At 36.9% G+C, this 24,582-nt stretch overlaps 1 protein-coding gene across 1 annotated transcript; it reads right to left on the bottom strand.

Moving 5' to 3' along the window:
• Positions 1–23,531: 23,531 nt before the first annotated feature.
• On the bottom strand, positions 23,532–24,014 carry LOC149265589 (cullin-1-like). The gene has a single exon (XM_089405056.1). The coding sequence runs from the start codon at positions 24,012–24,014 to the stop codon at positions 23,532–23,534; it is 483 nt and encodes a 160-aa protein (XP_089261182.1).
• Between the last annotated feature and the right edge of the window lie 568 nt (positions 24,015–24,582).

Raw genomic sequence — 24,582 nt, 5'->3', positions numbered from 1 at the left:
AGTTTCGTGGGGAAATCCTGGAGTAACGGAAATAACGACCGTTTGAAGAAAACTAACACTCTGTTGATAAGGCGACAAGTGGCCACCTCTCTGTGCAGCGTTACACAGCGATGATGACGCAGAGCAGGGGAATTCCAGTGGATAGAGGTAAGCGATCCAGAGAGCCGGGAAGAGGAAACGAACAGTCAGGGAACAGATTGGCTTTAAGCCATGAACAGACAAAGAGCAGAAAAAACAGAGGTAGATAAAGAAGTGAATTGTAGAGAACAGAGAAGCCGAGCTGACCTATAGAGCAAAGGCAGCATTGAGCAGACAAAGATAGAGAGAGTCTGAGAGTTTTTGAACTCCAGAGAGGGCTTGAGAGATTCAAGCAACTCCTCTGTGTAAACCTGTCCGGTATCGAGTACCAAATTGGGCTCATACCATTGAGACTAGTTGAGGTCGATATCCAGTAAGGAGGAGTCTGTGTACTCTAGAGGCTTAGGGAATCCAATTACCACCATACTGATCATCATCTATTAAGTGGGACTCAAATTGAGCTCCTTATTGTAAAATCTCTGCTTTAAGACACAATAGAAAAGGCCACCACTGAAGCTGGACCAGGAGACGTAGCCTAGGAGGATTGGGTGAACTCCTTATTAAATTTGTTGTGTTTTTGTATTTGCCTACGGTGTTTCTCTTACTATTTCAAGTGTCTGTGTATTTCGCAATCTTATTTATCCGTTGCTTAAAGTAACATAAACACACCCCAACACATGGGTCTATAATACCTTCATTAATTAATTGAGATTATCCACGAGTGATTTTCAGATCACCATCTCCATGGATTACATGTTGGGCCTTCCTTCTACTAAGCAAGGCAATGATTGTGCTTTTGTGGTCGTTGACAGATTGTCAAAGATGGTCATTATAGTAGCCTGCAAGAAGAAGATCAAAACAGAGGCCACTACTAAACTCTTCTTTAAATGCATGTGGGTACAATTTTGGATCCCACAGTCTATCATCTTCGATAGCGACAACAGGTTCCTTAGTACATTTTGGTCGAGTCTCTGGTTGATGCTGGACACCAAGCTCACTAAGTCCATAACTTTCCAGCCCCAAACTGATGGCCAGACAGAGGTCATCAACAGGATGATGATACACATTCTGCGCTTTTACAAATAAAAGCATCCACGCACATGGGATGAGAGCCTCCCCTATGTCCAGCAAATCTATAACTGGGCTCTCCACAACTCAACTGCCCACAACCCTTTTCAGGTGGGCTTGGGATTCCAACCACTATGTTCCATTGATGTAGCCATTTCATTTGCAGCTACTCATGCAGATTTGGCTCATGTCCAGTCTGAAGCTGATAAGGCAAACAAATTCATTGAGCACATCCAACATATCTGCTAGTAGGTCCACGACATTATGGAGAAATCAAATTCCAAGTACAGGAAGCGACATGATCAACATCGGGTGCCACACACGTTTCAGGTGGGCGATAAAGTCTGGTTGCATTTGTAGAAAGAACACCTTACCAGAGCCTATCAGAAACTCAGAAAAATTTGATATGGTCCTTACACCATCACCAAGGCTATGGGAGACAATGCATTTTATCTCAACATCCCACCATTCTTTGGCCTACACCCAGTATTCAATGTGGACCGACTTCGACCATACTTCCCATGATTGGTGGACACATCAAACATTGCAGAACAACTCACACCTACAGAGTTAAATCCATATTGAATGGAACAAGCCACAACTTATCAGATCATGGACATGCAGATCAAGAACACTCAACAACAAAGGATCCAACTATATCGAGTTGTCAAAGCAAGCCAACTCCTTCACCAGGGCAAGTGGCTCACCAGCGACCAAGTTCAGTAGAAGTTTCCTCATCTCATGGAGGAACTCAACGCAATGGGGACCATTGCTTCCTAAGGGGGGAGGAATGATTCAAGTGGATATTGGTGGCCACCCGCCTGCACCACTTGGAACCCCACCATTTTTTCTTTCATTTTTTCCGTTTCCTTATTTGTAGCACAATTTACTATCTTTGGTAGTTTTTCGGGTCCTGAACTTCCATAGCCGTTTTGAGGCCCTAAACAGTGTTTTTGGGAAGAATGGGACCAATGTGGGTCATGGACCGATGTTGGTCATTAAATTGTTGTAGTCCTCGGATATATATTTCTAACGAGGTATTTTGCGCGTCAAATGAAGATCGTATGCCAACTTTATGAACCCGAGAAGTTGATGTACCAATTTACCCTAAAGGGGCCCATAGTTTGGTGCTTCATCTCACAGGGTTAGGCTTTTGGATGTTTATGGTTTTCCATTGTTTCTCAATAATAAATAGTCCTTTGAGCCTCATTGTAACACAGTTCGGAGCCATGTAGCTGCTACATCTCTTCTCAGAGATAAGCTACCATCACTCGAGCTAGTCTTGTTTCCATTATATTTGTAAGCGTATTTCAGTATATGATTTTAACGAAATGAAGTGTTGTCTCTAATGCGTATTTATATTTATGGTTATATCTATAATTTGTTGCGTTCATTTTTAAATCCGGATGAATTGTCCATAGAAATCTTTGAATTAAATCCACCTTTTATGATGCAATTATGAATATCTTTCCTTTGCTTGGATGTCATGAATTAGTTTCTTTTCTCTCCTCACTAACCCCTCTCAAATTTTTTATAGTAGCTTGAAGTCTTTCCTTCCCTTTACATAGAAAATTTTGAGCTTTATCAACACTCAAGAGTAGATTATTGCCCGAATCTAAAGAAACAATTTGTTTTTCAGTATGTACCTTGCTCCCATATTTAAGCCTCTCTAGATCTTGTCTAGATTCTTTAGTTTGATTGTGTCTATAATTATCACTATATTCCATTTTCATATTTTGAGATTGATGATCTTTATCTTCCTTTTTTGGATATCTTATATAAAAGTAGTCTGAGTTGGAGGCATTGTATGTTTCTATGTAAAGGATGATGGTACAAAAATCCTCCTTATTTGATAGGCAACAACCTGTATTGTTGGGATCTTTATCAAATTTGTCCACTATATGCTTCAAATCATTCGCTTTTGTTTTGAAAGTTCAACACATAATTTCCATCACATGATCCTCTTTCTAAACATTTCCCTTTTTCCCATTGCCTTCTTCATCTACTTTAGATCCCTCAATGCATGTTCCACAATATTCGTCACCTTCAAAAAACGTTTCAGGTATGACGTGAAACCACCCTTTCAATGACATCCCGTTTGTACAATCCACATGAAGATATTTATCTATTCTAGGAATTTGCACCCATGTTGAATTGAGTGAACCACTTTGAAAGAATCTTGAAAAAGAACAAAAATTTGCAAAAGCCCTCCTATTGGAAATGAATAAATGCATAGGTGTAGAAAATGAATCATGCAATCATGCTTACCTTCCTCTTAAGGACCAACAATATTTCTTTCCTTACGTTTTCTTGATGAAAAATGAATGAGATGCATGGAATTTCCCTATAATGTTCTTGAAAAAGTGAGAAGTTTTATAATTTATATTTTAGAAATTGGCACAACAATACTTTTAATAATATATCAACTGACTGATTTGTATCGTTAATTTATTTTTAGTTCTCATTTTTCAAATAGATAAGGTTGTTGTCGCTTACTTATGGTACAAGCATACCAATTGCAAAATTTTTTGCTAGAATATATGTAGTTGATGCTACTACAATGAATCCCAAGTGTAGAATTATTTGCTAGAATAGATGCAGTTGATGCTACTACAGTGAAGTGAGTAGCTAACCGATTCATATTAGACAGTGTAAGTTATATGGATCTTGCATATTGTCCCCATGAATAGGAACTTAAGAGGCAACAATATATTTTTTCAGGAGCCAAGGCTTATCCCTTCATTAATGCTTATCTTGAAGGGAGGAAGAAGAAAATGTAAAATGAATAAAAAGAGTAAGTTGAGAAATCACCCAAGCATACGAGGTACAACGAGCATGAACACCCTCGTTTATTAACACAAAGAAGTGCATTTAGATGTGATAGTTGCAATGAAGGTGGCATTACATGGTCCTATTATTGAAAATATTGTGACTATAATCTTCATTTGACTTATTCTTGGAAGGATCAACAGGATGTAAACCAGGGCAAGGGACAAGACTTAAATGTTCTACTTAATGAGAACTACAAACCTACAGGGGCTATTTTTTATGGAAATGTTTTTTATAAGGCTGAAGCTTGATGATAATAAGCTGCCTTACTAAATATGATAAGTGTCATGTTTAAATTTAATATTAAATTGATATATTAAATGTAACGTCCTGAACCTTATTTTGATCCTGTGCCAGCAACCTTAGTTGGTCCTTACTAAAATCACTTGAACTCAGGCAGGTAAGGTTGCAGTCAACTCGGTAAAGTCATTTTCAACACTTCTAATGCAAATATTGGTTCCGAAAGATCAATCCTTCTCATATAGGGTCCTTTAATAACTTTGTTCATTGAAAGATCATACACCCCTATCGCACTTTGAAATGATCTTTTGCGATGGAACCAAACCCAAAGCCTCTTGTAGAGAACCTATAAATACCTTGGAACAAGACGCAAAGCCTCTTGTGGAGAACCTTCCAACTATGTAAGAACAAGTTTATTGTTGATTTGTTTCCATTAAAGGACATACCACAAGGAATTTACTATCACCTCAGAAAGTTTGGACTCCCATCAATAAGATGGATCAAAATAAATTTTGATATGGCAATGAAAGATAATCTTGGAAAAGCTAGAGCAGGAGAAGAGATCATAGACCTCCGCAAGAGGAAGTGATGGATTTTTCACTCCCAAAATAAGCAATGGAACAAAAAACTAAGCAGAAATGATAGGCCTTACCAATGCAATCATGCTTAATTTCCTCTTAAAGACCAACAAGATTTATTTTCCTTATATTATCCTCATGAACAATGAACGAGATGCCTGGAGTTTCCCTATAATGTTCTTGAAAAAGTGAGAATTCTTATATTTTGTGTTAGCAAGTGGCAGGATATACTTTTAAGATGATATTAAATGACCCATGCATTTTTCAACATTTATTTTGTATCTTTAATTGATTTTTAGTATTGACGTTGCGAATAGATAAGTTTCTTGTTCCTTACATATGGTACGATACTCCCAAGTGTCGAATTGTCTGCTAGAATAGATGTAGTTGATGCTACTCATGGAAAATTTTAGGGGCGAATTTTTGCCCTTGGGCTAAATTAAGAGGTTTTATATTTTTATTTGGCAAATATTTTGTATCATAGTACATTGTTACAAATCGCCTCAAATTTATTTTATAAAAAAATTAGGTATGGACGTTAGCCCACCTTATTTTAAGGGAGAGGGTAAAAAAAATAAATTTAGCCCTTGAAATTAGGAGTTACAATCTTCCATTTACCTTCATTTTCAAAAAAATGCATTTATGATAGTTATAAATAAAAATATAAATACAGTGGAGGTATGGTAAACAAATAAAAGCTCTTTTTATACTTACTCCAAAGGTATGGTAAATAAATAAAAGTACAAATAAACTAGAGGTATGGTAAATAAATAAAACCTCTTTTTTATATTTAGTCCATAACCCTATTTCTATTTAAGAAGGCTCAAAAACGAGGTTTCATTTAAGTGAATCCTATGGGCCAAATACTATATTTATAAAAGAAGTATGATAAATTAATAAAAATATAAATAAACAAGAGGTATGGTAAATAAATAAAACGTTTTTTTATATTTACTCCATATGTCACCTTATATTTATGAACACTCAAACGTGTGAATAAATAAAAATATAAATAAAGTGGAGGTATGGTAAATAAATAAAACCTCTTTTTATATTTAGTCCATAACCCTCTTTCTATTTAAGAAAGCTCAAAAAATAGGTTTTATTTAATTGAATCCTATGGGCCAAATTATTATTAATGACATGCAAAAACACATTATTAACCCTAATATTAGTATTAATAAAAATAAAGATGGCACATGGTATTGACCCATGGTATTCACATGGAATGTAGTATATTTAAAGGGGGAATTAAACTAGCATAAATCCATACTTACTCTGGATCAAATATTGTGATATGCAAATTAACATAGAGTGAAAAAATATTTGATCCTCTCAGGGCTTGGTAGATCATGGGTAAAAATGGATCTTGTAATTTAATGTCACTTAAACATTTCAACTTGGTTAAAATAAAAAAATAAAATAAAAATCAATTATTAATTTTATTAATTTTTATAAATTACTATTAGTAGTTTTTAAGCTCCAGGTTTATGATAACGCATGGTATTTACCCATGGTAATACCATGGTATTCATGTGAGCATAGATTATTTAAAGGGGAAATTCTATTGGCTTAGATCCATCTTAATTCCGGGTCTACCAAGTGCTGGGAGGGATAAATAGATTTCATCCCTCTAAGAGTGGTAGTTGTGGAGTTAAGATGGATATAGGTTGGTTTTTATGATAATGAAAATATTAAATAGACTTAGGAAATTATATTGTAAAAAAAAATCTTAAGGTGAATGGTTAAAGCTACATTTAGTCACTTCACAAAATTTAGTAAAAATTACCAATATCTCCGTTAATATTGGTTTTTTTGACTTAACAAAAAGAAATTCAAAACAATGGAATATTAATTCTTTCCGCATCACCCTCGCAGAAGACAAATATTCGTTTCCCATATTTCCCACCATTTTTCAAACATTCTCAATATGATATCTTCATGAAAAAGTTAAGGTACTGATCTTGGATTAGTGGTTTGAAAAATATGCTCGTTTGTACAACCTTTCATCTTCTCTGCTATTTTTAGTTTTTCCTAATGATCTGTAGGGGTTGGGTCATTGCACCATATTGTCCTAAAAGGCAGAGATTGTGCACCAAAAAGGAAATTAATCCACATGTTACAATGCTGTTAAAATTGGTATGAAGGTAGTAAATTATGCTAATAAGTAATTTAGTTTGGGAGAGATGTAATTAAATTTTATTATTTAATTGAGAATTCCAATTAAAATAATAATAAATCTACATTTATACATTTATATATTGATTGGAAGGCTTCTGACAACGGTCACTTCTTTCCATTAGATCCCCTTTAGGCCTTTGGGATACCTACTACTTCATTATATTATATAGTTGGGGCTTTCTACTTGTTAGAGTGTTGGGGTAAACAAACTTGATGTGGTTTTTTTTTTTTTTTTTTTTGTTAATCTCGCAGTTGGAGTCAATGGAATAAGAAAGAAATTTGATAGCTTGGCAAAAGCGGTAGCTTGAAAAAGTGGTATAGAAAACGTTAATATCTCCTACGATGACAAACATGGCCACCAAAACTTGCAACATTGTTTGTAGGAAGTGAAAATTATGTTTCTTTTTTCCAAACATGTATGTTAATATATTACAGTTTAATGAATATGTTTTATTATTATCATATATGGTTTCATACTTTAACAAAACATTCGCCAAGACTTCACAATATTTTATTATTCAGTGAAAGATTTTCGAAGATCTTAAAGATTTTATGATTCAGTGAAATATTTTCCATGACTTTACAAGATAATATAATCTGGTGGTAGATTCGCAATATATATATATATATATATATATATATATATATATATATATATATATATATATATATATATATATATATATATATATATATATATATATATATATATATATATATTAGTGATATAATCGCCTCCCATTTTTCCTATGTATCATGGGGATCTGCCCATTTATTATACATATAAATTTATGGTCGTTCTTAAAATTTTCGCTGACGCTACTACAGTGAAGCAGGTAGCTAATAGATTCATCTTTGAGGGGGTTAGTTATATGGATCTTGCATTTTGTCCCCGTGAATAGGCACTTAAGAGGAAACATTCTATTTTTTCAAGACTTGCATTCCATAAGTTTATTTTCTTTGCACATGAAAAATGTTGTCATTGTAGCAATGGGACCTATTCAAAACATTCATGACTACAACTATTACTGATGCTGCATTTACTAGCTCCATTACTAGATCAATTATTCAGTGTCCCTAAAACAATAACTATTACTTGTCAATGTTGTCATTGTAGCAATGGGACCTATTCAAAACATTCATGACTACAACTATTACTAATGCTGCATTTACTAGCTCCATTACTAGATCAATTATTCAATGTCCCTAAAACAATAACTATTACTTGTCAACCTTATCTCGAGTTGCAAACTATTGCATTTAATCTCAATAATGAGAATAGAAAACTTGTGATTGTTTTTTAAATGAGATTGCAGGTCTTATAGTGCCAACATTGTATGCTGCCAATATCTTAATATCTATGCAGTTTTTTGTGTCAATTGAAATAAAATGCACTTCTTTGGGCCATTGTATAAATTATAACTAGAAAATTGAGTTCATTCCAAAATATTTTCCTGAAAAATGCACATTGAGTTTCACAAGGAATGAACCAGTGATTAGGAATTATGCCTGTAAATCTAGGGAAATGTGTGAAGTTACAACAACTAGACCTATCATGTAACAGGTTCATAGGGAACATGCCTCATGTTGTAAAACAATGCTTCAAGTTACATTAGATGACATCACCTGTGAGATATTTCTTGTGTTTTTTCGTACCAGATACATGTCAAATGACACATGGGAATTTTTTACGGCGTTGGTGGCAGATTGGAAGATTTGTCACATCATATTGTTAGTAGGCTCAAATTTTGTTTCAAGTAGAAGATGGTGATGTCAAATGCATTCAAAATTTATTTTCATAGCGGATGAAGATTGGTTAAATGAAATATTAGTTCAACCATGGGCCATCTACGCATTCAAAATTTATTCCCATAGTAGATGAACATTGTTTAATTGTTTTGGCACTAAACATAAAATATTGCTTCAATCATGGGCCATCTATGTTTTTTTTATGAGGTCACAAAACATTTTGTACCATGTATTTTTTTGTCAATTAAATTAAATGTGTTGTAAAGTTAAATTAATTAAACATGTTGTAAATGTTGGCTTGATGGTCCGTGATTAAGGTTCAATGTTAATTAGCCAAACAAATCCCTACACTACTAGCCCTTTTGGCATTAATCTGCGGAGCACAGATTGAAGCCTCAACCAAGGCAGTATGGGGGGATGCAGGAACCAAGTTTACGCACCTTGAGATAGTTGTAATGTCGGTTTTATACCCTATTCCCTCCTTCTTGCAGACTTATAAGCCCTTTAGGGCTTATCAAAGTACTTCTCTTATTCGGCTTTGAAACCTTCACGAAGGTCTCCAATCGTCCTTTGCAGACCCTAAATGGTCAATTCATATGCTTACACACCTCTGTAATTATTCTTATTTCTGTGTCTACCCTGATTAGCTTAAGTATTGGTTAACTTCAATATGTATTATGATTATCTTCGCGTAAACATATATTCTTACTTGCGTTCATATAACAAAGTAAAACACATAGATTCGCGTATCAATATAGCATTAAATCATAAACACGATATTCAACATAACATAATCACAAACATTCATAACAGAAGTAAAATAGTTCATACACAAATATCTCCAGAATAATTCTCTTTATTAATGGTTCAGATCTCCAATACAAACTCTAATTTTCCTGCACACAGAGCTGCAAGGGTCTATGAACTCAACGACAGAGCCTCTTCTTATGCTAACATTCTTTGCTCTTAGCTCTCACAGACCCATTACATTGATCAATTACTCAAAAACTTACTAAGAGCTGAACTAAAAATTGTCTTAGACTCTTCTAAGTCTCCATTTTTATACATTCCCATGGCCCGTGGACCAAGGGCAGATCTCATCAAGCTGACCCAAGCTATCTAAACTAAGGGTGAAAACCTTTTTTTGTTTGTTTACACCTTCGTGCTCCATGATTACAAAATGCAGAGACTTTATATTCTTTATACAAAACTTGGGCCTTCATCCCCAAAACTTGGGCATTTAACCAAAAAGTTGACCTTAGGGGACCCATTCCCAACAGTAAAGTAGCAAATAGTGCAATCACTAGTTATATTATGATTATAGAAGCTCTATTCCAAAATAAACTGTCACACTCCCTTCTATAATCAAAGAATACAGCCATAATTTTTTTTTTTTTATGACACGTTAACCTTACCATTGAAATCTTAATTTGCCACCCACCTACGTCTAACTCATCTACTACATATGGTAATGTTTTGGTGTAAAAGAGTCATAGTTTAATTTCAACACATGACAGCTCGGTTATACATATGATGTTAAGTTCTACCATATTCTTTGCACACACTTTATTACTGGTACGTGATGGTACAAATGAGTTGACGGTGGTGGTTGGTGATTACTGCCATTTGGCAGAGTAAGAATGCCAGCTCAACACTACCACTGCCAACTGGCCCCTTATCACGTGAAGATCACATGGTCCGAGAGGGTTGACCAGCTCCGGGACTCACGCTCGGCCTCCCGCCCAAACTCAACGGTGGAGATTGCTGGGCATGATCGGACGGTCCTGCCTTGGTTAGGGTTTGGGCGTGGGTATAAAGGTTTAAACGTCTTTGTTATAGTTCATTTGACATGCTCAGCTATCAGTTCTCTTTGCTGGTTCACGCTACATTCGCGGGTTCATTCTGTATCCTCCAGACTCTCTGAGCTATTCTGGTCCACCGAACCTCTGTCATTACCAGGTACGTCTCACCTCTTCCAGTTCATTAACGATTGTTTCACTGATTCGAAGCTCCTGTAATTACTTAGCTGGTTATGACCTCCTGCTCAATTTTAATTGCTGCAGGGTATATTCGATCGATGGTGGAGATGCGGGGTAACATGCTGGTTCATCTGCTACGACAGCGAGAGTACCCAGGTAAGCCGTCCCCTTCTTGTTCTCTTTACATACCTTTAGTTATATTTCATGGGTTTTCTACATAGCTGAGACAGCCTGTCTCTACCTATGTCTCAGGTTGGTGAACGGTTCAACCCTCATGCAGCTACGCATGACGGCCTTGACTGAACTGATAGCTTTCCACTACGCCTAGGTTATGGCTTGATGCCTTCATTACAGTTATTGTTGAATGTCTGTTCAGAACTTTGTATATGTATCGAGTACCTCCAGTTATGGCTCGAATCTGTATTTATAATAGTTTGTATAACTGTACGTATTGGCCATTCGGCGCTGTCTGACTTCTCTGGTTTTGTTAAGGGTTTTGGCCCGACTTGGATTCTGAATATATCTAATATCCAGTTGAACTTTAGATGTTATATATGCTTCCATGTTTTGTTTCAATGCCGTTCTTTATCAACAGCTTCGTCTGTTATGCTGGTTATACGGTTAATACCCTAGCCGCAGCAATATTACTTGTCTTTCTGTATGCATAGTTTATTTCGGTGACTGTATTTTCAGAGTTACATATTTATCTTGCTTATGGTCATAATCACTCCTCAGGTTTAGTTTTGGTCACAATCCGTTAGAAGTATTTCATGCCAAGGTTTAATAACTCATACGAGTTCCAGCTACGCGCTGCCTTTTCCATTGTTTACTCGTTTCATGGATATATAAATATTATTTCTGGTTTAAAGTTATGGTTTATGGGAATGTAATGCTCCACAGCACTGCTGTTGGTTTGTCGTTATAACCAAGCGTAGAGGGCAGGCTCGCATTCGGCCATGGATGTGTAGTCCAACCCTCTTCCGCGCACAGTCCTACCTTTGCATGACTACAGGATTATCTTTTTGTTTGATTCCGGTTTATGGTTAATTTCTCGGTTGGTAAAAGAAGGTTAATCGCATTTCATCCCTGGTTAGGGTTTACTGCATCTTTATAACATGGTTATGAGTACTCCGTCTTTTCTTTTCGTTGTATGTTAATAAATAATTACTGGCATCTGAGAGTTATTCGAAAGTTAAAGGTTATCCTCAGAGTCTTTCTGTCTCTGACTTTCTTCTGTTTATACTGCTGAGATTTACATGTCAAGCAGGGTTATTAATTGACTTGATGTATATAGAGGTATTCTGTGTCATGCTACCTAATCTTTGAGACTATACAGCCTCCTCGGCTTTCCATAGTAATAGTTTTCAACAGAAAATCTATATACTTTTCTAACTATATTGTCATCAGAACTAATCTTTCTGTTCTTGCTATTAAGTTACAGAGTCTCTATATAGACTGTATGACTGTTTCCACACGTCACAGTTTTCTTTCCTAATACTTAACCATAATAATAAACTTACTCTACTTCCTACATACAGCAACTTTAAAGATTAAAATACAACTAAGTACATTCAGTACCTGAACCTTCTTAACTAAAGTTGGAAAGCGTACCTGGAGGCGGTCACAAGAATGCTTTGTTTTCGGTAGTCACCTGTAGAGTTTACGCTCTTGACCTCCCAACCATGAGATCCACTGCACTGGATTCCCCCCGAGCGGTCTTGCAGGCCTGCAGCCCTCAACAAGACTTATGCACCACGGTGCTGGGTCATCTGATCACAATCAGACATAACCCTTTTCTTTCACTCTGCACTCTCTTTTCTTCGGAATCTCCCTCTGCCTGTTCCCAAACAGCCCAGAGGTTTTTCCTTCCCAACCCTCTTCAGGGTGAGAGGCAGTTTCTTTCTGTTCAGTTCCTTAACTGATTAATTTCTTTAATTAGAAAAGAAAACCTCCTTTTGGAGACTGCCAGCATTTCACTCAACACATGTGTAAAAAAAATAATTCATTGTATTTTCTTTAACAATTAATAATGTCTTTTAAACAACAAACTGTCATCCATATTGTTTTTACCACAGCTTTTACTGGAATTACAAGTTGTCAGGGTTATTACATCTTCCCCCCCTGGGATTGGACGTCGTCCCGAGGTCCATTCTCTTTAAAAAAATTTGGATAGGCCTTTCTGAAGAGTTCCTCATCTTCCCACGTAGCCTCTTCAGGCCCGTAATGCTGCCACAGCACCTTAATTTGGGTAATAGCCCGTTTCCGCAGCCGCACTTCTCTCCGGTCGAGAATGCTCTGCGGTTCGACTAGGACCCCGCCTTCCGGTTCGACCTGCAAACAACCAACACTTAGTCAATTTTCATTAAGTTTGGTTGTATAATCAAACCAATCGAGTCAATTCTTACCCGTACATCTTGCCATTGAATGACATGTCTAGGGTCATATACATATTTCTTTAGAACAGAAACATGAAACACATTGTGAATTTTAATGTGACTGGGTAAAGCAAGTTGGTAAGCCACCGGCCCCACTCTAGCTAGAATCTGAAATGGTCCAAAATATCGGGGAGCCAGCTTGGCGCACCCGCTCCACTGTAGTGTGCTCCTTCTGGGTTGAATTCTTACAAATACATGATCACCCACTTTATATTCTGCAAATCTTCTTTTCTTATCTGCGAAACTTTTTTGTCTGTCTTGTGCAATTTTTAAGTTTGCCCGCACTTTCTTCACCATCTCTTCCATGTCTTTTAACATTTCCGGACCTAAACACAATTTATCCTCTAGCCCACTCCAACTTGAGGGTGTGCGGCACTTCCGCCCATACAAAACCTCAAAGGGACTTAACTGAGTGGAGGTATGATACCCGTTATTATAAGCAAATTCCACCAAATGTAAATATTCTTCCCACTGATTAGGCTTGAGCATCACATTTGCCCTTAACATATCCTCTAATACCTGATTGACTCGCTCCGTTTGGCCATCAGTTTGCGGGTGATAAGCTGTGCTGAAGTTCAGCTGGGTACCCAACTCAGCAAACAAGGTTCTCCAGAAAATAGATGTGAACTTCACATCACGGTCCGATATGATTATCTTTGGCATTCCATGCAAGCGAAAAACATTCTGCATAAACAGATGTGCAATTTGTACCGCCTTGTAGGTAGACTGTACAGGTATAAAGTGTGCTGCTTTACTTAGTTTATCAACTACGACCATAATAGAATCATTACCCTTCTTTGTCCTTGGTAAACCAGTTATAAAATCCATGGAGATGGTTTCCCATTTCCATTCCGGAATAGGTAAAGGCTGTAACAGCCCTGCTGGATGTTGGTGTTCAGCCTTAATTTGCTGACATTCCAGACATTTTGCCAAATATTCCACCACTTGCCTCTTCATCCTTGGCCAGTAATACTCTTTCCTGAGTGCTGTAATCATCTTCTGGTAACCTGGATGACCAGCATAATGACTGGTGTGAAATTCGTCCAGGATCAGCTTCTTAAGATCTTCGGAATTAGGTACATACATTTTCTTATTGAAATACAGCAATCCAGCATTATCCAGTGTGTACTCTTGCTGTAACTGTCCATGGACAGACTGCTGTAGCTGCTGCTTCAACTGCTGATATGCTGTATCGCTGTCCGCTGCTACTTTTATTTCTTCTACTAACGAACTCCGCCACCGGCTAGCTGAAAGTTCACATAAACAATGAACTTTCCGACTTAAGGCATCTGCCACTCGATTTTCCTTGCCTTTTAAGTGTTTTATTTCGAAGTCAAATCCACTGAGGAAATCTGCCCAACGGCCTTGTCTCGCATTCAAAGTTGGCTGATTGAAGTAATGCGTTAAGCTATGATGGTCAGTTAACAGCAGAAATTTCTTTCCGAGAAGGTAATGTCGCCACATCTTAAGTGCATGAATTACAGCAGTTAGTTCTAAGTCATAGGCAGAATACCTCTGCTCATGTTCCTTCAATTTTCTTGATTCATACGCAATTACCTTACCTTCTTGCATTAACACTCCCCCCACGCCCTCCTTGCTTGCATCGGTACATACCACGTATTCCTTATTAGGATCTGCGATGCTTAAAACTGGTGCGGTGGTAAGTAGGTGTTTCAAGCGATCGAAGCTCTGCTGGCACGCTGCTGTCCATTTAAATGCCCTTCCTTTCTTTTGCAATGACGTAATAGGATAGGCTATTCTTGAAAAGCCCTCCACAAATCTCCTGTAATAGCCAGCTAACCCCATGAAAGACCTGATGTCCGAAACATCCTTGGGCGTAGGCCATTCCATAATCGATTTTATCTTCTCGGGGTCAACCGCAATTCCTTCACTTGTAATTACATGCCCCAGATACTGAATTTCCTCTTTAAAGAAATCACATTTGCTAAATTTAGCATAAAGCTGATGTTTCCTGAGAGTTTGCAGCACCAGTCTAAGGTGCTCTTCATGCTCCTGCCGGGAACGAGAATATATCAATATGTCATCGATAAATATCAGCACAAACTTGTCCAAAAACTGGTGAAACACGCTATTCATCATGCACATGAAAGTGGCAGGTGCATTGGTTAAACCGAAAGGTAGCACTACGAATTCGTAGTGCCCATAGCGTGTTCGGAAGGCAGTTTTTGCAATATCCTCATCTCTGATCCTGATCTGATGATAACCAGATCGCAGATCAATTTTGGAGAACAACCTTGCTCCTTTCACCTGATCAAAGAGTTCGTCTATTCTGGGTAGAGGATACTTGTTTTTGACCGTGAGTTTATTCAGCTGTCGGTAATCTATGCACATGCGAAGGGTCCCATCCTTCTTCTTCACAAACAAAACTGGAGCTCCCCAAGGTGACACACTAGGTCGAATGTACTGCTTATCCAGCAATTCCTGGAGCTGCATCTTCAATTCCGTTAACTCCGGTATGCTCATCCGATATGGTGCCCTTGATACTGGGGCTGCCCCAGGTATCAACTCAATAGTGAAATCTATGTCTCTTCTTGGGGGTAGACCCGGGATATCTTCAGGAAAAACATCCGTGAACTCCTGCACCACTGGTATGTCATTTAATGCAGACATCTTATCTTTCTGGTTCACGTAACCAACCTGTACGGCGTAAATCTGGCATTTCTTTCTTACACATTTGGCCAGCTGATTTGCAGTGATGGGTCGGATCTGAACAGGATGTTTAATTCCCTGTAACTCCTGTTGCTGTCCCACATCATCCTTATAGTATATGGTCTTGGTTTTGCAGTTCACCAGTGACCAGTGTTTTTCCAGCCAATCCATGCCAATAAGGATGTCATAAGAGCCCAATGGAAGCACATTCAAATCCGCTGTCACAGGCTGTCCAGCTATACTGAAAGCACAGTTACAGCAAGGGTTGAAATCTTACCTTCGAATTCCACCATGGAAGGTTGATATTCTGCCTGTCGGTCCTCCAAGGCTGCGTTGATCCTTGGTACGCTGCGTGCCACATCTCCTACAGTGGAGGCTTCATGGACTTGAGATATCTGATCGGTTCTTTTTCGTTGTGGACAGTTCCTAGCATAGTGTGGCCCCTCGCATACCCAACATTGAACTGGAGGTCTGGTTCCTTCAACCTCTGATTTAGCAGGGAGCTCACTCATCCTGCTCTCGTTGGGCTTAGAACGGAGGGTACCCTTACTTGTGCTTCTGTTCCACTGCCCTTTCCCAACCCCTTTACTACCATTTCCGCGGTTGCCCTTGTTGCTTCCGACATTTCTGCTACCTTTTCTCTCATTCCATTTTCTGCTCGAAATTTCTCCCTTTTGCTTATTCTGCTGGTAACAAATTCTGGCCTTCCTAATTGCCTCGTCCATGGTTCGGGGGTTATCAAATTCAATTCGTTCTCTTATGTAAGCTGGCAAACTACTCACAAACCTTTGCACCTTGGCCTTCTCCTCCTTTATGTAGGGCACATAACGCAATAGTGAAGTAAAGCGATTTATGAATTCATCCATGGATTGTTGTCCTAGACGTAAATCATGGAATTCTCGCGCCTTCTCATCATAAAAGCGCTCAGTTAAATACCTCTCCTTAAAATATTTCTGAAACTTTTCCCAGGTTATGCTCTGCTCAGTTACACCCTTCACAATTTTAATCTCTTCCCACCACAGGGTGGCTTTGCCCTGCAACTGAAATATGGCCAAACGTGCCTTCAGGTTTTGATCATATTCATACAGTTGAAAATATTTATTAATGTTGATCAGCCATGCTTCCGCCGCTTCCTCTTGTTCTCCATCAAAAAGCGGGGGTTTGATTTTACGAAATTCTCCCTGTAATTCCGTTTTCTGTTTCTTGGTAGCCTGCTGCTCTTGCACATTGTTAGAATGGTCTTCCTGTTCTGCTGAAAACTCAGGTGCATAGTTTCGTTCTTCAGTGCCTCTTCGTTGCTCCGCACTAGGACTGGGTAAGGGTGGATTTTGTTTTTCAGATAGGCTTTTCAATATTCTTTCTTGTTCCATGGTTAATCGTGCATTGTCTTCTCGTAAGCGGGCCATCTCACCCTTCAGTTCTTGAACTGTTTGAAGTATTGCTTGATTAGTACTGCGTGTCTCAGCACCAAGCTGAACCCACATTCCGGTATTGTCTGGTGGGATGCCGCCAGCTCCCGGCATTTCCTCCATCTTGCTGTATAACTGTCAGCTGTTGAAAATCTCGATATGTTCCTGGTTACACAAGAAACATGATTAATGACATTGTTCTGTTCACATGTATAGGATAATTGTTCTTCTGTTCCCATTGCTTGTTCCAGAGGTCTCAGTTTTGGAACTCTGGCTCTGATACCACATTGTCACACTCCCTTCTATAATCAAAGAATACAGCCATAAAATTTTTTTTTTTATGACACGTTAACCTTACCATTGAAATCTTAATTTGCCACCCACCTACGTCTAACTCATCTACTACATATGGTAATGTTTTGGTGTAAAAGAGTCATAGTTTAATTTCAACACATGACAGCTCGGTTATACATATGATGTTAAGTTCTACCATATTCTTTGCACACACTTTATTACTGGTATGTGATGGTACAAATGAGTTGACGGCGGTGGTTGGTGATTACTGCCATTTGGCAGAGTAAGAATGCCAGCTCAACACTACCACTGCCAACTGGCCCCTTATCACGTGAAGATCACATGGTCCGAGAGGGTTGACCAGCTCCGGGACTCACGCTCGGCCTCCCGCCCAAACTCAACGGTGGAGATTGCTGGGCATGATCGGACGGTCCTGCCTTGGTTAGGGTTTGGGCGTGGGTATAAAGGTTTAAACGTCTTTGTTATAGTTCATTTGACATGCTCAGCTATCAGTTCTCTTTGCTGGTTCACGCTACATTCGCGGGTTCATTCTGTATCCTCCAGACTCTCTGAGCTATTCTGGTCCACCGAACCTCTGTCATTACCAGGTACGTCTCACCTCTTCCAGTTCATTAACGATTGTTTCACTGATTCGAAGCTCCTGTAATTACTTAGCTGGTTATGACCTCCTGCTCAATTTTAATTGCTGCAGGGTATATTCGATCGATGGTGGAGATGCGGGGTAACATGCTGGTTCATCTGCTACGACAGCGAGAGTACCCAGGTAAGCCGTCCCCTTCTTGTTCTCTTTACATACCTTTAGTTATATTTCATGGGTTTTCTACATAGCTGAGACAGCCTGTCTCTACCTATGTCTCAGGTTGGTGAACGGTTCAACCCTCATGCAGCTACGCATGACGGCCTTGACTGAACTGATAGCTTTCCACTACGCCTAGGTTATGGCTTGATGCCTTCATTACAGTTATTGTTGAATGTCTGTTCAGAACTTTGTATATGTATCGAGTACCTCCAGTTATGGCTCGAATCTGTATTTATAATAGTTTGTATAACTGTACATATTGGCCATTCGGCGCTGTCTGACTTCTCTGGTTTTGTTAAGGGTTTTGGCCCGACTTGGATTCTGAATATATCTAATATCCAGTTGAACTTTAGATGTTATATATGCTTCCATATTTTGTTTCAATGCCGTTCTTTATCAACAGCTTCGTCTGTTATGCTGGTTATACGGTTAATACCCTAGCCGCAGCAATATTACTTGTCTTTCTGTATGCATAGTTTATTTCGGTGACTGTATTTTCAGAGTTACATATTTATCTTGCTTATGGTCATAATCACTCCTCAGGTTTAGTTTTGGTCACAATCCGTTAGAAGTATTTCATGCCAAGGTTTAATAACTCATACGAGTTCCAGCTACGCGCTGCCTTTTCCATTGTTTACTCGTTTCATGGATATATAAATATTATTTCTGGTTTAAAGTTATGGTTTATGGGAATGTAATGCTCCACAGCACTGCTGTTGGTTTGTCGTTATAACCAAGCGTAGAGGGCAGGCTCGCATTCGGCCATGGATGTGTAGTCCAACCCTCTTCCGCGCACAGTCCTACCTTTGCATGACTACAGGATTATCTTTTTGTTTGATTCCGGTTTATGGTTAATTTCTCGGTTGGTAAAAGAAGGTTAATCGCATTTCATCCCTGGTTAGGGTTTACTGCATCTTTATAACATGGTTATGAGTACTCCGTCTTTTCTTTTCGTTGTATGTTAATAAATAATTACTGGCATCTGAGAGTTATTCGAAAGTTAAAGGTTATCCTCAGAGTCTTTCTGTCTCTGACTTTCTTCTGTTTATACTGCTGAGATTTACATGTCAAGCAGGGTTATTAATTGACTTGATGTATATAGAGGTATTCTGTGTCATGCTACCTAATCTTTGAGACTATACAGCCTCCTCGGCTTTCCATAGTAATAGTTTTCAACAGAAAATCTATATACTTTTCTAACTATATTGTCATCAGAACTAATCTTTCTGTTCTTGCTATTAAGTTACAGAGTCTCTATATAGACTGTATGACTGTTTCCACACGTCACAGTTTTCTTTCCTAATACTTAACCATAATAATAAACTTACTCTACTTCCTACATACAGCAACTTTAAAGATTAAAATACAACTAAGTACATTCAGTACCTGAACCTTCTTAACTAAAGTTGGAAAGCGTACCTGGAGGCGGTCACGAGAATGCTTTGTTTTCGGTAGTCACCTGTAGAGTTTACGCTCTTGACCTCCCAACCATGAGATCCACTGCACTGGATTCTCCCCCCGAGCGGTCTTGCAGGCCTGCAGCCCTCAACAAGACTTATGCACCACGGTGCTGGGTCATCTGATCACAATCAGACATAACCCTTTTCTTTCACTCTGCACTCTCTTTTCTTCGGAATCTCCCTCTGCCTGTTCCCAAACAGCCCAGAGGTTTTTCCTTCCCCAACCCTCTTCAGGGTGAGAGGCAGTTTCTTTCTGTTCAGTTCCTTAACTGATTAATTTCTTTAATTAGAAAAGAAAACCTCCTTTTGGAGACTGCCAGCATTTCACTCAACACATGTGTAAAAAAAATAATTCATTGTATTTTCTTTAACAATTAATAATGTCTTTTAAACAACAAACTGTCATCCATATTGTTTTTACCACAGCTTTTACTGGAATTACAAGTTGTCAGGGTTATTACATAAACACATCTACAAGAATAATTAATTGTGTCGAGGTAGTCTCTAGCTCAATATGTAAGAGATGTTGTAATATATATCTGTAAACATCTAATTACTTAAAAATAAAATAAAAATAAAATAATAAACTAATAAAACAAATTATTGAAATAAAATAGAGGTAAAAACAATCTTGTAATGTATGATTGTGTAAATATTTTGATTATGTCAAATTACCAAATTATGGTGATTTTTTGACAACCCATGGTTCTCTTCTGCTATTCTTCTAAAAAAAATTCCAATATTTTTATTTTTTCCCTGAAAAAGAGGATTTAGTTGTGCAAAAACCAAATGTGAATACAGGTTATCTCCTAAAAATAGCTTCTAGATATCAGTCTGTAAATTGTTTCAATGGAATAAAAAAATGATTCGAGGATTCGAGGATACTCCTACATAGATCGATCTGGCGAAGAAACCCCGCTGCCTAGTGTGTAATATTGTGGTTTATACAGAATCCATAGAAATTTGAGTGTGGTGACTTGTCAAAACTGTTAAAGAGTGTTGCGAAGTTTATAAATTAAGAATTTCTGCAACGCATACACTCTTTCATTATGCGAAGTTATGATAGGAAAAGGTAATAAGTATTCCCCATATTATAAGAATCTCGACCTGATTTGTTTAGTAACAGAATGGAAACTCATTTTTAGTGATTCAATCGATTTTCAGTGTTTAGCACAAGAGACCCTTCAAGGAAATTGACAATCTTACTGTATGGCAAGTTCTCGCATAAGATCGCCCGAATTCTAATTTCCATATGGTTTGTTAAGGGAATGACTGCAAAGGTAATTAGAAATGCCCAAATACTAATTTTTATACGATTTATTGTGTTAGGGAATTATAGTCAATATTTAGTGTTCAATCCATAATCAGGTTCATAAGAAGCAATTTCAGGACCAGGTCGATCTTGCAGATAAAATGCCAAGCTCTACTGCAAGCGAAGTTATAACATGCAAAGGTAATTGATCATTTTTATCACTGGTGGTAAAGGTAGTTGTCTACAATTTAATTGATAACATGTGGGATTGGCTTTCCAGCCGTCCAAAAGTTATTTCTCCCAAGGAGAAGAAGACATGTCTTGCAGTAAAGAATTAAAAACTATAGCCTTTGAACCAAGTCCACATATTGAGGTAAAGTAAAACAGTATGTTTCAAATAAAATTGGTTCAAAATTTGGCTGAAGAGACCGGAGATACAATTGGTTCCTTTAGGGCCACAAATGGTTTGGATTTTGATATATAATGATCTTTCAGGAATATTCGAAATTTATTAGGTTTGTCATGCAAAAGAGTTAATTGTGTGTGTGATTGTCTTAATCGGTCTAGGTTGTTAATTAGTCAAAGTGAATTTTCTTTTCACTTTCTGTATCGAATAATTAATTTGGAAATAAATATATTATCATATTAGGGTTGAAAGATTGTTTCCAGTTATGGTCTATGTTATATTTTATTTTTATTTTTAATTGTAATTTTTAAGAAGTTTTATTAAATGTAGTTTTAGAATTTAAAAGACAAATAAAAATTATAAATAAGAGACTAAAGATAAATACTTTATTATTAAAAATTAAGAATTTGTCAAAATTTAATGAAAACTTCTATTAATATAAATTTCATACAAATTGTACTAAATTGTTACGCATAGTTATGTTTAACAGTTTAGTATCCTCTTCCCAATGACTTGGACATAGATTGGTTGTCCATGAAAATGTAAATAGTATCATGTATCCTCATTATTTCTCTCAAATAAATTATAATAGTTTACTTTTAATATAGTGGTTATGTAGTTGATATTTCTCCTCATATTTTGTCTTCATGTGATAACTTTTTTGGTTGCATACTCTATTTGCAACCTTAGTGAGTTGTAATTTTTGAATCTTTTGTGTATTGTGATTGTATCTTTTATTTATAAAGTTTAAGGGGAGGACATTATTGTATAAAGAATTAACTAAATTTTAATTATATTATTATTATTTATAAAAAGAATATATATAAAAATATGCAACAAGATTTTTAATCATGTAGATTCAACTTTATTGTTATGGAGAAATTTCTTATTAAATAATGGGTTCTGGCCAACCTAGACATTATTTGACATCTATAGATAGAGAATCCATTATTTAATATTGATTCATATCCATAATTAAAAAGAGAAAAAGATTAATTAATCTATAAATATGTTTTTTTACAAGACTATAGTTCATCAATATCACATGTGCAAAAAGACATAACTCATTTAATGTTACACGTGAATATGACATTTTCTTTAATTTATAAATTTAATTAAAAAATAAAAAATACATAACTTTTTTAAAAATAAATTTCAACATTTTATTTATATATACTACTAAAAAATAAATATTTTATAAAAATTAAATCCTACCATCTTTTTAATAAATATGGATAATGAAATTAAAATCATAAAAAAATTATTTTTAAATAAAAAACATAACAATTTAATTTATATCACTCTACTAATAAGTACACGGTTAAAACTAATAATTACTTTGTATATAATAATTCACATAAACTCAAATACTACACAAGAATATGTTAAAAGTCAATTAAAAAGCTCGTATCGTGCAAATGAATGATTGAAAATGTAGGTCTAAAACAACATACAAAAATGATATTGAACAATTTTTTTACGCTACATATCGAAAGATATTGCTATTTTCTTCTTTTTCCAGAGGAAAAAAAACCAGCATATTTTTATATTTAGAGAATATAAAAGGACATATAACAGAACATAAGGCCAAAAGAGAGAGCTATGACAAAACTTCTGATAGATTTGCAGAGGATGACCATTGGCCAGAAGCCAAAATGTCCAAAAATTTGATCCTTAATGCCCCTAACAGATCCAACGAAATAACATATGTCCAAAGTAACGAAGAATGCAACAAATTACAGAACTTTGGAAAAAGGAGACAGCCTCCTAAAAGAAGAAGGAAACAAAGGGATTCAAAAACCCCAACAGCCAAAAGCAATGGAAAAACACATAAACTGATGCCATCATAGCAGAAACACCATCATGGAGTCATGGAGCTGAAGAGTCAGTCATCCGAGCATACGAATCATAGAAAGCCAGAATCTTCTGAATAATAACCTGAATGGGCTCTTTGTCCCGTTCTAAGAACTCTCTTGAAATCAAATTTTCAATCTGCTTCTACATTAAGTTATCTTTTGGCTTGAATGTCGCTTGCAGTTGCTCAACGCATTCAATCAATAATTCTTGACTGCTCAACACTTTTCTAGCCTCTATTGTCCGAATTATTGCAGCATCGATGCATGGCATCTACAACCTCTCTGACTTTCTTCTCATCTATTTGTGGAAGTGAAATCTTAATCCTCGCAGATTTGTAGGTGAAGCTACCATTGAATTCAAACTTATTTGAGGTGAGTCTAACCAGTACCTTGTCATAATTTCCCCAACATTTCTCAACTTCTTTCAACAGGAACTCACCATGCACTTCCCCTAAAGCTGGCAATACTGTGACAGCAACGTATTCTTCCAATGAAATCCTGTACTTGTCATAGAGTTGTTGTGAGTACAGATAAGGAGGCCTTTGGGTGCACATTTTGTACACAGTTGTATAAATGTTAATGTACTCCGTTACAGGGAAATCGCCTTTTAAATCTGTTTTGAGAATATTTATCAACTTTAGGATGCCATTCTGAATAATATCCCATCCTTCATTGAATTCTATAATACCTGTATCTGTTGACATCATCATCTTTTTCCAAGTGGTAACTGCCCGCCTTTCTTAGCCGTCACCTTCTGTCAAGCGACGTCTGCCAACGTTACAGAGAAGTCTTGCCGAACGCACAGAATGACAGGTAATGTAACCGGATTGTGTCGACTGCGCCTATTTGTGTTGGTCGCTTCCCATAAAACAAAAGAAATTGTGTCACATGGTGAGGAAGAAGAGAAGAACCATTTTGATATATTTATACGGAGATCGCCACTCCATATGAGGCTATATATCTATCTATATATATATATATATATATTATACAAAATATTATAGCAATATATTTTAATACACAAATAATCACTCATATTTAAATTTTCTAATTAAACATGCAGGTTTCATAGATGAAGGTTGAGCAGTTTATTAGTCGATGTAAGTGTTGGACACCTAATCCTCAATGGGTTAGTGTGGAAGTCGAATAGACAAAAGCAGTCCAAGAGACCTTGGGATCTGAAACCCAAGAGTCACATAATGTACTATAAATGTATATCTCATGTTAATAAAAAAATGTATTGCATGATTTATCTTTCACATTGTCCTTGCTGTCCAT

The sequence above is a fragment of the Pinus tabuliformis genome, chromosome 6 (genome assembly GCF_031772625.1).
Source record: "Pinus tabuliformis cultivar Carrire ecotype Pingquan chromosome 6, CPIR1, whole genome shotgun sequence".
NCBI classification, from domain to species: domain Eukaryota; kingdom Viridiplantae; phylum Streptophyta; class Pinopsida; order Pinales; family Pinaceae; genus Pinus; species Pinus tabuliformis.
This window is presented reverse-complemented; position numbering and strand designations above follow the sequence as displayed.